The 13,087-nt window shown below is 37.2% G+C and overlaps 1 protein-coding gene across 2 annotated transcripts in view; it reads left to right on the top strand.

Annotated features, from left to right (window-relative positions):
- TMEM164 (transmembrane protein 164) overlaps nt 1-12,718 on the top strand; it is a 42,768-nt gene extending 30,050 nt beyond the window's left edge. For both annotated transcript variants that reach the window (XM_064518144.1, XM_064518145.1), the window contains exons 5-7: nt 2,481-2,559; nt 10,501-10,601; nt 10,996-12,718. In XM_064518144.1, the coding sequence (XP_064374214.1) occupies nt 2,481-2,559; nt 10,501-10,601; nt 10,996-11,202 (387 nt within the window). In that variant the 3' untranslated portion in view covers nt 11,203-12,718. The remainder of the gene's footprint in view (nt 1-2,480; nt 2,560-10,500; nt 10,602-10,995) is intronic.
- Nucleotides 12,719-13,087: the final 369 nt, after the last annotated feature.

Here is a 13,087-nt window from a genome sequence, read left to right as displayed (position 1 = left end):
CTCATGGCCTTTGCAACTGCATACCATCAAATATTATGAGATGAATTAACTCAGGAGGCAGTATTCTGAACTTCTTTATGTTCTGTGAATAAGTGTTGCTTTGATTTTTGGATATCTCAAATGTGATCACATTCTAAACTGCTAATTTGTTTTCATGAAGAGGTTTTTAAAATCCTGGATTGATGGGTGATCCTTTCTATGTTGTCTCCACTATCTGCACCTATCTGCTATCTGTGAATGAGTGTTTATTGATAAAACAACTTACAGACCAGACCTTTAGAGCTGGGTGAGTCAGTTGTTCTGTACGACTTTATAGTTAATCTTTTGTGTTTGTTTTTTTCTCTTTATTGTGGCCTGGCTGTACAGCTTGAGGGCCTGGTTGTACAGAGAAGTCTGCGTTGTCAGTTCCATACCAGGAAATGCACTTGCATAATTAGCTGGGCTTCAGAACAATCAATCTTTCACAGCAAAAAAAATGTTTTGTTTTACACAAAAAAAAATATTGTCAACACTACTGCAGCAAAACAACTGTTACTCTGTTCTCAGAAGTGTCCTGAGTGTAATGTGTGTGTAACTGACCCTCACAACTCGGGGAGTGCAGAAGCCCTTATGAAACCACAGGATATTAGAGCATGCTCCTTGGCAGGGGTTGAGTGCCTCATGTTGTATTGTTTATATTAGGAGCTATTGTTTCTGAAGTGTGCGTATTCCAGTTGGGAGAGGTACAGGTTTTCCTTTCTCGCTACTAAAGCTGCGTTAGCCTCTCTTCAAATATTCTTGTTTGATTCCCTTATTTTGCCCTAGGTATCTTTCAACAGGTAATACAGGAGACAAAAGAAAAGATTAATAGTCAGGAAACTTCAGAATTTCTGTGAAGTTCTTGCTTCTGCATACTGTTATCTTGGTTGGTTTTATGTTTTGATACAGAATACTTAAATTAACCCAACAGCTTGTATGGAAGATTCTTTAGCCTACTGTTTCCCAAGAGCTGGCTGCACATGTTGGAGTTTGCAGTCAGGACACTGATAGCATTTAAAGTATTCAGCTGGAGGATGCCAGGACTAATAGAATCCAGCTGTTGGATTTAATGGCTTTTAAATTCAAAATTGGATTAAAAAAATTGTAGAATTTATCTGCTGTTTATTGACTGTTATTTAGGAAGAAAACTGAACTGTTTCAATCTCTGACTTCTGCTGATGCAGAATTTTTTGTGATGTTTCTGTTTCAACATTATGACTTTAATATCTTTGGACAATAACAGAAAAGGAAGGTTTTTTATTTTGGGGTTTTTTTTTTTTTTTTTTTAAACAGACAAGCCATGATAGTAAGACTTGCATCCGGAGTCACTTTAGGCTTTAAAATGAGTCTGCATTTGAACCAAGGCTAACGATTTGGCTTTGCATTACTCCTGTGAGATTTCAGACTCAAGTAAGGGTATTGTCCAATTTTCACATCTGAAATATATCAGAAAAGTATGTCTCTTCAGCCTTTTAAGTGAACTGCAACAATAACTTGGATTATGAATTTTGAATTTTAATGTCTCCTGCCATTGTTCAATTTTAAATGTGTTATGGTCTAGTTTGAGACTTTTTTTTCCTAACAAATGGGTTTAGACAAAGACACTTAGAGGAGATGGGAATAACTTTCAAATACAGTGTATTAATTTTTCTAACTCATACAGAACTAGAATTGGAATTAGTTGGGCTCTGGTTCAGGTTATTTTTAGAACAGTATTATTTTAGCACAGTCTGTCTGACCTCTAAGAGGTAACATGAATTCAACTAAACACACAAATGACTAACAGTAATTTCTCAAATGATGTTAGCAGATGAGGAATACCTAATTTACCACTAACACGTAACTTGTTTATATGTATTCTTCTGCAGCTTGAAGACTGACTGGTGTTCATCTGTTTTGAATTTTACTGGTTTTAAGAGAAGCACAGTAGTTTCACATGTGTGCAGTTTGCTAAATCAGGTCTTTTGAAAATTTTTGCACAGGCTCTCTCAGCAGTAACTTTTATTTTAAAATTGTTGTAATGAAAAATACCTGCTTTATAGACTTCTATCACTTGCAAGCTAGCAGTTAACTTTTTTTGTAAATAGGCTGCTGCCATATGGGGGGTGTTTGATTACTTTGCTTTTTTGCATCGTTGTTGGTAATTTATACTAACAAGGAAAAGGAAGAGAGCAAGCTTATGTTATCTTATGTTATTCCTCCTTTATTGTGCTTCTGGCTAATTTTCTAAATTCTCTGCTCGAAGCACTGTATCGTGTTTGCGGCAAGGAGGATGGGATGGGTACAGATAGCTGCATTTTCAAAGCACTGACCATTAATGTCTCTCATCCCTTTGTTAATATACACAGGTGACAAAAGAACTTAAATGAAGGGATTCTTGCAGGGCATAAGGAGAAGTTTTCCTTCTTAAAAATGGTTCCTTGTGACTCAGTTGTTAATAATGAATTTTCCTTATTCCTCAGCTTCCATTTGAAATGGAAATCTATTACATCCAGCATGTGATGCTCTACGTTGTGCCCATCTATCTGCTGCGGAAAGGAGGTAGGTTGGCACTTTGCCCTTTGTATATTGAATTGGTCCCTTCCAGTGGAACAAGATGTGCCTAACGGTTACCACAGATTTTTGCTCTTTTTCTTAAAATATGTATTACTCTTACTTGTTGTTACTTAACAGTTTCTGGTGGTATGTTGGAGTTCCATCCTGGGTAACAGTGTCAGGCACTGAATTAGGGACATAAAAAGATGGTCTTTCGCCCAAAGGGTTATGTTGTTTTCAAGACTTTTGCCTTCTTGGATGTTTCTCGGGAAGTACTGCACCTTAAACTGAGCTGGAAAGATATCTTTTTATCATTAGATCCCAGGTAAATATTAATCAGCTAGTCAGATAATTTCTTGGAATTCTGAAGCTGTAATGAATTGTAGTGGCACTCATTAGTAAAATAGGCTAGCTTGCTTGTTACCTTCTCAAACAGTATTACTATCTTGCATCCATTTTACTGTAATATTGCAGTAAGTCTGGGAATCCTAAATCATTGCACTGACTGGGGTTTTTCTAATCATCACCCCTTAGAAGGTAGTGTAGTATGTATTCATCTGGTGTGATGCTCTCTCCCCCTCTAGCGTCAATGTGCCCTCAGCCGCATTATCTAGCAGAGCTACATTGTTTCATGTAGGAAATAGAAGCTCATAATATATAGTCCAGATGTTCAGAAGCTTCAACTGACAACCTAGGGGTGTGATGCCAGGCAGTGGGATATAATTTAGCAAACGCTCAGAACAAACTTAGCCTGTTTCATTCTCGTGAATCTCTTGTATTTTACAGCAGCAGCCACTTACAATCCTTTGCACTTACTACGCTATGTTTGTAACCCTCTTTTGGTTCTTGACTATTGAGTGAAGCTAAGTGTAAATGATCCAAAGAAAAAGTGAAGTACAGTAATTCAGAGATCATTCTGTTTGTCTCTTATTAGTGAAATATGCCAGCCACATTTCGTTTTGATGCAACTTTGATAGCACCGCTTGCCAGAATTTAAAAGATATAGTAAAACAGAAGTTATATAAACTCCTAATCATTACAGAAGGCAGAGAGGAAACAATAGTGTTTACAGCCATGCAGTGCATTGTAGGCAATGACAAATCAAACTCTTGTAATATTACCATATCACTTCTTTTGATGTCTTTGAAGTTCCCAAATAATGTATCATTTTGAGATATGTATTTGCTTTGCTTTTACATTCGTCATTGGATGTTACTTGTGATCTTCCTTTGAATTTCAAAGTAAATGTTCTCCTGTTTTTTCTGTGCCTTTTATCTGGAGCTGATGGGACTATACCTGTAGTTTGAAGGGCTTTGTGTTGTACATTGTCTCCATCCTTTGCAGCCTAATGTGGTGGTCTAAATTTTTGCCCTTTATTAATTCCCAGGTATTTGCTGCCATCTAATGTTGACATGATAGTACTGAAATTTCAAACCCAAACTTTATTGGCTAAATGTATCAATTGGGATTGCCCTAGGCTGTGTAACTAACTTTTCAATTTCTTATGCAGTTGGCTCCTAGTCACCTGACTGACTCATTAGCAAAACACGTATTAGCAAAACACAGGTGAACTCTTGTAGTAAGTTATGGCTGATGCCACAGGTGACTAGATTTATGATTGTTGATGGAAAAACTACTCAGCTTAAAAATATTTGTTAATATTTTGTCATTTCAATAGCACCTCTGTTGAAAAGCACTTTGAGTAGATGATACCCTTTATCATATCTTGTGCAGCCTGCTCTATGGACATTGATCAGCTCTATATTTATTGATAGCAGCTCTATTCCTATATTTATGATAGAAAGTTCCATCAGTGAATCTATAGATAATAATCTGGAGAAGTTACTGAAGTGTAGTAAAAATGGAAAAATGAAAAGGAATGGATAGGATGTGAAAAAGTATGCTACTTCAGTTTTACTGGAAGCCTATTGATATTACTGATTCCCTTAATAGGATCTCTATCACAATATTAATATTTCTCTCAAGTGAGTTGAGCAAAACACCTGAAGCAGAGATGGCTTGAGGCTTATTCTAGATAGAACTGCATGACTGAGTTTGTTGATATGCTAATCAAGTATCATCCTAATCACGCACACAGACTCAATTATGTGTTGAAGTGTTTCCTTTTGGACAGGAAACTGGGTGACAGTGAGGACGATAAATCCTTTTTTTCTCTTTCTTTTTGAATTCCCCATTATTCATTATAGTGGTGAAGACAGGACATGTTGCACTGGCAGAATCACCTTCGGTGTTCCCTCTCATCAGTTTGGGGGTTCCACCATGCTTAGGATCAAACTGCTGTACTAGAGACATGATCAGTGCTCAGGCTTCAGTGTTGCACAGTAAACTGACTGAGAGCTCAGTGCTCAAGGGTCTATTCCCCCTTGGGAATAAAGATTTCTTCCCCTCTTCCTCTGTCTCCCTCCCCTCTGTACTGGCTGAATACAAATTTCCTTTCTTCCCCTTCTAACATATTTCCTTTCCAAACGTGCATGTGCATGTATGCATGCACATACCACTGAGACAAAACAAATGCACATGTACTGTGGTTCAGATCTTTCTCAACTGCACTACAAGGCTCTCAGGTGAAATAGATGGCGTGCAGATGTAACAGGTCAGCACAGAAGATTTTAACTCAATGCAGTTCCTACGTGAAGTAGGCCTGTAGTTGGCTGCTTTCCTGTAGGATGAATCTCACCTTGTATCACCTGTGAAGCTTGTCAAAAATTATATTCTAGATCTGGGCAGGAAGCAGCATTCCTGAAAAAGCTCTAATCAGACTGCCCAGCTATAGGACAGATACAGAATTTTGGATATGGTCACTGTGGTTTTTTTTTAATCCCCCTCAGGGAATGAGACCCTCTCTTCCCTTTCAAAAAAGTATGAATGCTTTTGTAGCTCCTGGACTGTATTACTGTGTGATCAGATGAGCGCTAGGACTGGCAAAAGGGATGCACAATGAGTGAATTGCCAGGGTGGAGAGAAAAAGACAGGAACCAGTGCAGCACTGACTTAGACCATGGAACCACCCCTTCACTGAGAACTCCTCAAACCACTTTCATCTGCAGTCACAACTAAGTTGGTCTTATAAAGCATACAAGTATGCTCAGATAAGTACACTGTATTTTGCTACTGGGATAGAGATTGCTGGTAGAAGGCTTAGGCAGCTGGGGAATTATAATGTCTCAAACTGCCACCACTGTTTCAGGAGTGCGTTAACCTGGCCTCCAGAGATGAAGGTATGAGAGACCTCCAGTGGTGTTCAGGAAAACTTTATTTTGCCTACCATACACTTTCAACATAATGGAAAAAAAAAAATCTAGCTTACATTGCATCAACCTCAGAGGTCTAACCAGTTCTTGACTGTCTTGGTCCTTAAGCTAGTAAATCTATCAGTGGTCAGATTTTTGGATGGATTTGACAAGATCACATGTGCACTTGATTTCACAGCTTCAAATTATATTGAAATTTAATCAAAATGGCATTGTTATTTCCTAAGTGCTGTGAGCAAATGGTATCACTCCACAGTGGTATGGCCTAAGAGTTAATATGTGGCTACTCCTCAGCGGTAGAGTTCAGGTGATAATCTTTCTTACGGTTTGAGATCTCCAGCATTATTTAATGGAACAGAAAAGCATACTGGTGTTGGGGTTTTTTTTTTTTTCCTTTTTTTTCCCCTTTTTTGGGGGGCACTTTAAGGAGCAATCTGATGTATGAACAGATGCACCTGAAGTTCCAGGAATATCCTTTATGCTTAATCAGAGGCCTTTGTATCAGTGTCACTGCAGTGTCACACAGTGTCATCGTATGGTTCAGACATACTAGACTGCAGGGGGAGCTAGGTCTCCAGCATCTTCTTTGTTAAAATGGGTGTGCAAAATTCACAATTCAAATGCAGGTTGTCCACACTGTGGAGAGAGTAAACTGATTTGGTTGTATTTTGGACAGGGGAAAAAATAAATCTCCACTTGCAACCAAAGGAAGAGTAATTTTCAACTACATTATGCTTCTATGGAAATACAAAAGAAGTATTCGTTTCTGTTAAATTCCATAAAGATTTTCACAAGCCTATTTTTTGAGAAGTTTCAATAAATAATTAGTAAGGACACTAGAACTAGCACAAGACTTCATGGGGGAAAAAGTCAGTTTAAAATAAATTTAGTCTCTCTTTGATGTTGATCTTTAGATTTTAAAGCCACACTTCCATTTCCTAGATAACAAAGTTAACTATTTGACTTGTTCAAGGTCACATGAATTCTTGTTGCAGAAGCAGATGATGAACCCAAATCTCCTGAATCCATATTAAGTCCTTCCTAACAGTGCTATTGAAATAATAAAGTTTAAACTGAAATATCCATTACCATGCTATTTCAACCCAAGAGCAAATATATAGCCTACTTGGATGACCCTGATCTGGAATGGTCTCAACTGTCTGAGGCATGAGCATTTCTGCGAATGAGATTAGTGCCAGACTGGCAGTCGGATTAAATTTTTTGAATGTGCTTAACATATAAGAACCGCCTGTGCTCCTTAGTGATAGAAAAATAGTGAAGCTCACCGCTACATATTGAAATTGATTTCCCATGTGAGCAGCAAATAGCTTGTGACAAACCCACCACAGGCCACTCAAACAACCACTCAGCTGGATCTCAATTTTCCTTTTTGTATGCCATTGTTAACAGACTGTGCTAAAGAAAGTAGTTCACACTGGTCTGTTAAACAGTCATCTGTTGAATAGCAGTACTGCAGAGTTATAAAATCTATAGTGATTATTTGTCTAATGAGAAATGCTCACAAAATATCCCAGGTATGAATTTAAAATTAGTATCCCAAACCACATGTGGGAATCCAGCTCCCTCTGAAATGTTTCTGTGCAGAGGTCATTGTTTCCTTTCTGTCCCTTGATGTCTGGATAATGACACTACTGAATATCATACTGTTGTTTTCAGGATTGTGAAGTCTAGCAAGTAAGGAGATTTTTCTATTATTTGGTGAGGTCAGTGTGGAGTGAGAGAGTCATTTTATTTATATATATATATATATATATATAAATATATATATATAAAATATTTTTATAGATATATATATATAAATATATAAATTTTGCAAGAAAAAAAAAGAGGATGTTGTAGTGCAAAATTCTTAGCTGGAAGAACCTGAACAGCTCTCCTAAGTGTCTGCTGAAACACAATTCTCTGGCTAGATTGTTTGAGCTGGATACGAGAAACATGGGTTCAAAGCCAAACTATGCCATTGCTCTGCTTTGTCATCTTGGGCAGTTTACTTAATCTCTTAAAGACTGCGTTCTTCCTCCAATCCTGTTTCATAGCTAGGATCACTTGTCTATTTTAGTGTTTTACATGTTGCTTAGTGAAACAATGTAGGCCTCTAAGTTGTCCCCCAAATATCAAGGTCTCTGAATTCTAGCTTTTCTGAATGTTCATCTCTTTAGTCTAGTACCATCTGTTCTCAGGCTTTATACAATACTTCTGAAATAACATAAGTAAATGTCAAGCAGGTGAGTTCATGTGAATACAAATATGGTATAGCACTACTCTACCAGTTCCTGGGAGCTGTTTTAGATAGCTTAACTTATTTAAATATTATTTTGTGTATTGCATCTAGGTTAAAAATGCACTTAAAATTGCAAAGACAACACTGAAAAACTTTGCAAGTCAAATGACATTTTCTTTACAGCTAGGGAGGCAGCACAAAAAGTTTATGTATAGCTTGACCAGGTCACTTAAAGTTGGTACTTTGGTAATAGAGCTGTGGTCACTTAAACTCTGACACCAAGGCTACTTGCTTCCTCTCTTCCTATCTATAATGAAAAACCATATGCAAGGTGGTGTCATGTATCTGCCATCTTACTGATGTTTTCAGGTAGTGGAGTTTAACTAATATCATTGCTATTTAAGTGAAGCTTTCTGTACTGGTTTGTAAATAGGATACCCCTCAGTTCTTGGATCATACTTGCTAAGTATGTTAGAAATATTAGACTAGTCTGCATTTTCTCCCTTTAACTATAGAGGACTCCATTATTCGTATCAACTTCACTTTTAACTTTGGATTTTGCTTGTAGTTCAGACACTTCCTCTGATCTTCATCCAGCCACTGGAAAAGAAATCCTATAAGCTGTCTTATGCTTTCACAGAAGCTCATATTTGTCATGGTTGCATCAAGCCACAGTTTGCTTACTAAAACATGGTGTGCAATTGTATTTTGGGTAAAATTACAACAGTGTTGTTGCTTATTAAAGTCACAGTGAGAGTGACATACGGGGTGCATACGCGCTGCTGTCATTCAAGTATACAACCAACTTCTTGCTCTCTGTTGACTAGGAACAGAGATGCTATGTTATTTTCAGTGGGTAATGGATAGCTCTACTGCTTTAGAATGTAAAGTGTAGGTAGTTTTGGGAAGAATATTGTAACTTTCAGAAATTTCCATTTAAATTACATTGATTTTACTGTAGCTACCTGGCATGACAGCCAAAATTACAGAAAAATAAATGCAGAAAAGAATTGTAAAAGGGCAATAAGGATTGAGAAAGCAGTTCTCTGGTGATTTAAAAACAGAGAGCATGCATTACTAAATGGTGGTGTGGTGAAGCAGGGAAAAGGAGTTATTTTGCCTTTATCTTCATAAGACACTGTACATGGGCATACTCATACCAGCTTTAGTCTAGGGAGTACTGTCATAGCTACCTACACATGTACATAGTTATTCTCAGTCCCCATAGACTTGTACAGCCTATGCTGAAGTCTATTGAATCTTTATGGTTATTGCTGAATGTGCTAGCTAGTGAAGGGTAATATCAATATAGCCTGTCTCTGCTATAAGGCATCCTTTGAGTAATGAACATATGTATCAACATTTGATAATATCTAACAGGGCAGAGAGCAGGCAAAGGCAGATTAAAAATGACAGTATTTTTTTTTTACAACTGTCTGAAAGTATACAACTTTTTACAGAGCCTGAGCACCATGACAGTGTGCATCTTTTTGTGTGGGTGTTTCCCTAGGTTATTAAAGTCATAAGGAAAGCAGTATTTTCCCCCATATCTTATTAACATGTCTGCTAGTAAGACTTTGACAACTCTGTAAACTGTTTCTGTTCTCGCCATATGTTTGAATACTTAATTCTAAAAATAGCCTTGCATCTAAGGGTACTTTTATTAGAGTATGATTACTTCTTTGGTGAACTCTACATCATGTGACATTGTGTTTTTTCACTAAATTGCCAAAACTCGTTTTCAGGAGGAGAGCCCTGAAATACTGAGGCATCTGTGGTGTCTACTGAATATAAAATTAATTGCTTATAGTGTATACTTGAGAGTATCTCCACAGCAATTTTCACTTAAGAGCATGGTCTGTCGCTAATGGATTGACTACTTTATAAAGGTTTTCTGTTTCTATGCATTATCAGTGCAAATTACTTGAATGGATGTCAACCAACGATGAAATAGGAAATGGCCATCAAGCTACACTCTAATGCAGCACTGTGCAGTAATTGCCGCTGCCTGGGTTAGTTCTGTACATGCTAAAGTCATAGCTCCCATAACAAGCAGGTGTTTGAGTACAAAAATAACCTGATTTTGAAGACTCCATTGTATGCTGTTACAGTATTTTAGATACGTTTAGTACTTCTGTGTTAGAAGGAAAAATTAGGTAAATGAGGTAAAAATCACTGGTGTTGGTGGAAAATAGGCAAGCTTACTGAGCTAATATATTGTACATTTTAACGTTGGAGCAGAAGGAGGGAAGAAACTGATCCAGATGCTCCAGGTAAGAAATAAGGCTCTCAAATATTAATTACGATAACAGGAGTCTCTAGGTTATCAGCTAAAACCGGATCCCCCAACATCTAAAGGAGAAAAGAGGATTTTCCATGAGTGTTTGGACACAGTAATTCAGCTGAATACTAATGTATTCCTTTCTTTTCAAGGTGTCTACACTCCAGAACCACTCTCCAATTTCTGGTGGGCTCTTCTATCTACTGGGCTTATGTTTGTATACCATTTTAGCATCTTGCAGATTCTGGGACTGGTAAGTAAATGTGTGTTAATAAACAGATAGTTTGCAAGTACATTCAAAATAAAAACACTGACTAGTTTTTCAAAGTGTCCAGATTCACATGGATAAAATTACTTGAATACAAATTTTTAATTGCATGTCCTAATGGCCATTTGTATCTCATATTTCCCAAGTAGTGGTAAAACCTTCCATAAATCAGCTATGCAGCCATATAAATCCATCTCTTAAATGCACAACTGCATTCAGATCTGCTTTCCTTCTGAAAGCTGGCCAATTGACGCTGAACAAAGGATTGCCAGCTAAACACTTTTGATTACTATGGTAATTTGAAAATTACCATTTTAGGTCTCTGAAGCATTGCAACCCAAAATATTACTAATTTATAAATTTGTTGTCCCTTTCCTAGGTCACAGAAGTGAATCTGAACAACATGTTGTGCCCAGCCATTTCAGACCCTTTTTATGGGCCCTGGTATCGAATCTGGGCATCTGGACATCAGACTGTCATGACTATGACTCATGGGAAGCTTGTAATCCTACTGTTCTACAGTGCTGTCCCCATCTTCAAATGTAGCATGGACTTGTTTAGATTTCCCACTAAGAAAATAGACTGAAATTTCTCCTCAGGGAATAGTACATACAGGAAGCAGAGACACCTAAACTCATACTGGAAAAGAAAGAGGAGGGATGAGAGGACTGTGTGTTTATACTTCTTCCCACAGTTTATTGCCTCAAAAACACCTCTGTAATCAAGTGAGTGTTTTTTCTTTTAACTGCTGTTTCTCACTGTTAATTGCCAATGGCAAAATTAGTGGCCTTATTCTGGAAATGGTTCGTGTTTTATACATTTTGTGTAGATTACAGTAGAATCTTGCTAAGCCACCCTTTAAAATTAAGCCCAGGATCTGTCCACATTCCAGCAAAGAGAGTGTCAGTGCTACCTCGTTTTATGACTTTTTTTTCCTACTAAATATCAGTACACTTACATCCCAGGACAGGAAATAAAGCTGAATTATAACTCACCACTGATAAGAACAGAGCATATCTTGAAGTGCATCATCCTGGCTAATTCTCAGTGCTTGAATGTTGTAAAATGGTCACAGTGAAGAAATGTATGCTGAATCTCCCAGTGACAAGTGTGAAACAATGAGGTTCTACTGTGTTTTCATTAAGCTGGTTGAAAATATTGGAGAACAACAGTAACTTGTGACAATATTTGTAACAACAAAAATTGTAAACAAAAATTATGTTTTAACTTGACTACTATATTTCTAAGCTGCTGCGGATTAATATCTGACTTGGTCCCATTGTATCTTAAAGCTTTGGAGATGTTTTTATTTGAGTGACTGGAAAAACATCAGGTTGAAACTATTTCAAAAAGCCATGTAACATCTAGGCTAAAATAGATATTTCATCCACTGTTCTGACCTACCTTTGAACAAAATGGTTATTGACATTTAGCTTAGACTGGAGAGGGAGGGAGTAGAGATAAAGTCCAATGTGAACATCCGATTTTTTTTTTTTTTAAACTTACTAGCTTTTGAAACATTCCTGCTCTGTGCTCTACACTGACCTCAGCAGAGTGGTTAGTCAGGGAACAAAATTAAATTATTTTTTCTCTACAGCTCTAATAAGCTGTGTATACTGATTTAAAAGTATAGATATAAAATGGAGAGTTAAGTCAGTTCACCCTCTAATATAGAGGCAGTGTTCCAGTTTACTAGTATGACTGCATTTATATTAAGAGATAGCACTAAATTTCTTGTTGACACGTTTTGGAGTAGGATAGGATGCAAGTAGACAGCATTCTAAATAGTAAACTGTGTGTACCTCTTCAGATTTTCCAAGTCTAGAGGGAGAAATTGTTAGGCAGAAAGATGGGAAATCGTGACCTGTATATATTCAGATAGTTTGAAGTCCATTGTTTGTGCAGACTGTTGTTATTTCAGGGCTGCAGGAATTGTGTTGTACAGAAGTTTGTTGCAATTTATAGATTTTTTTCATTGTATTGTCATAGCTGTGACTTGTAAGATAAAACCATCATACCTTCTCCTCCAGCTCAGTCACCTGAAGATATATTCTGAAGTTAAGGTACAAACATGCATACCTCAAGAAGAAAAGTAAGAATGATGTGTCGGTTTTTTTCTTTTTTTCTTCCTGTTTTAAAAGAGCAAAACTTTCATTGGAGAGAGAGAGCAAATGGCTTCTCCTAATATTTTAACTCTATTTGATTAAAAAAAAAAAAAACCCACCAAACCCCCCCCCCCCCCCCAAACCTGAATCAGAAGTGTTTTGCCCCATGATCTAATTGACAGACTGCTTTCTGGCTCTCTTCCAGGCCTGGCTGTGAAATACACACGCGCGCACACAAACACTCTTTCCTACCCCCAGACACTGTCAAATTTATCTCGTTTTATTCATTTACATGAGAAATTCGCAAAATGCCTTGAATTGGATTAAATCCTGTTTAGAAAGAATTCCTGGTATTACATCAAATTT

This window comes from Dromaius novaehollandiae, chromosome 11 (genome assembly GCF_036370855.1).
Source record: "Dromaius novaehollandiae isolate bDroNov1 chromosome 11, bDroNov1.hap1, whole genome shotgun sequence".
Classification (NCBI taxonomy): domain Eukaryota; kingdom Metazoa; phylum Chordata; class Aves; order Casuariiformes; family Dromaiidae; genus Dromaius; species Dromaius novaehollandiae.
Note: the sequence above shows the minus strand (reverse complement) of the source record. Positions and strands in the feature narration are given on the sequence as shown.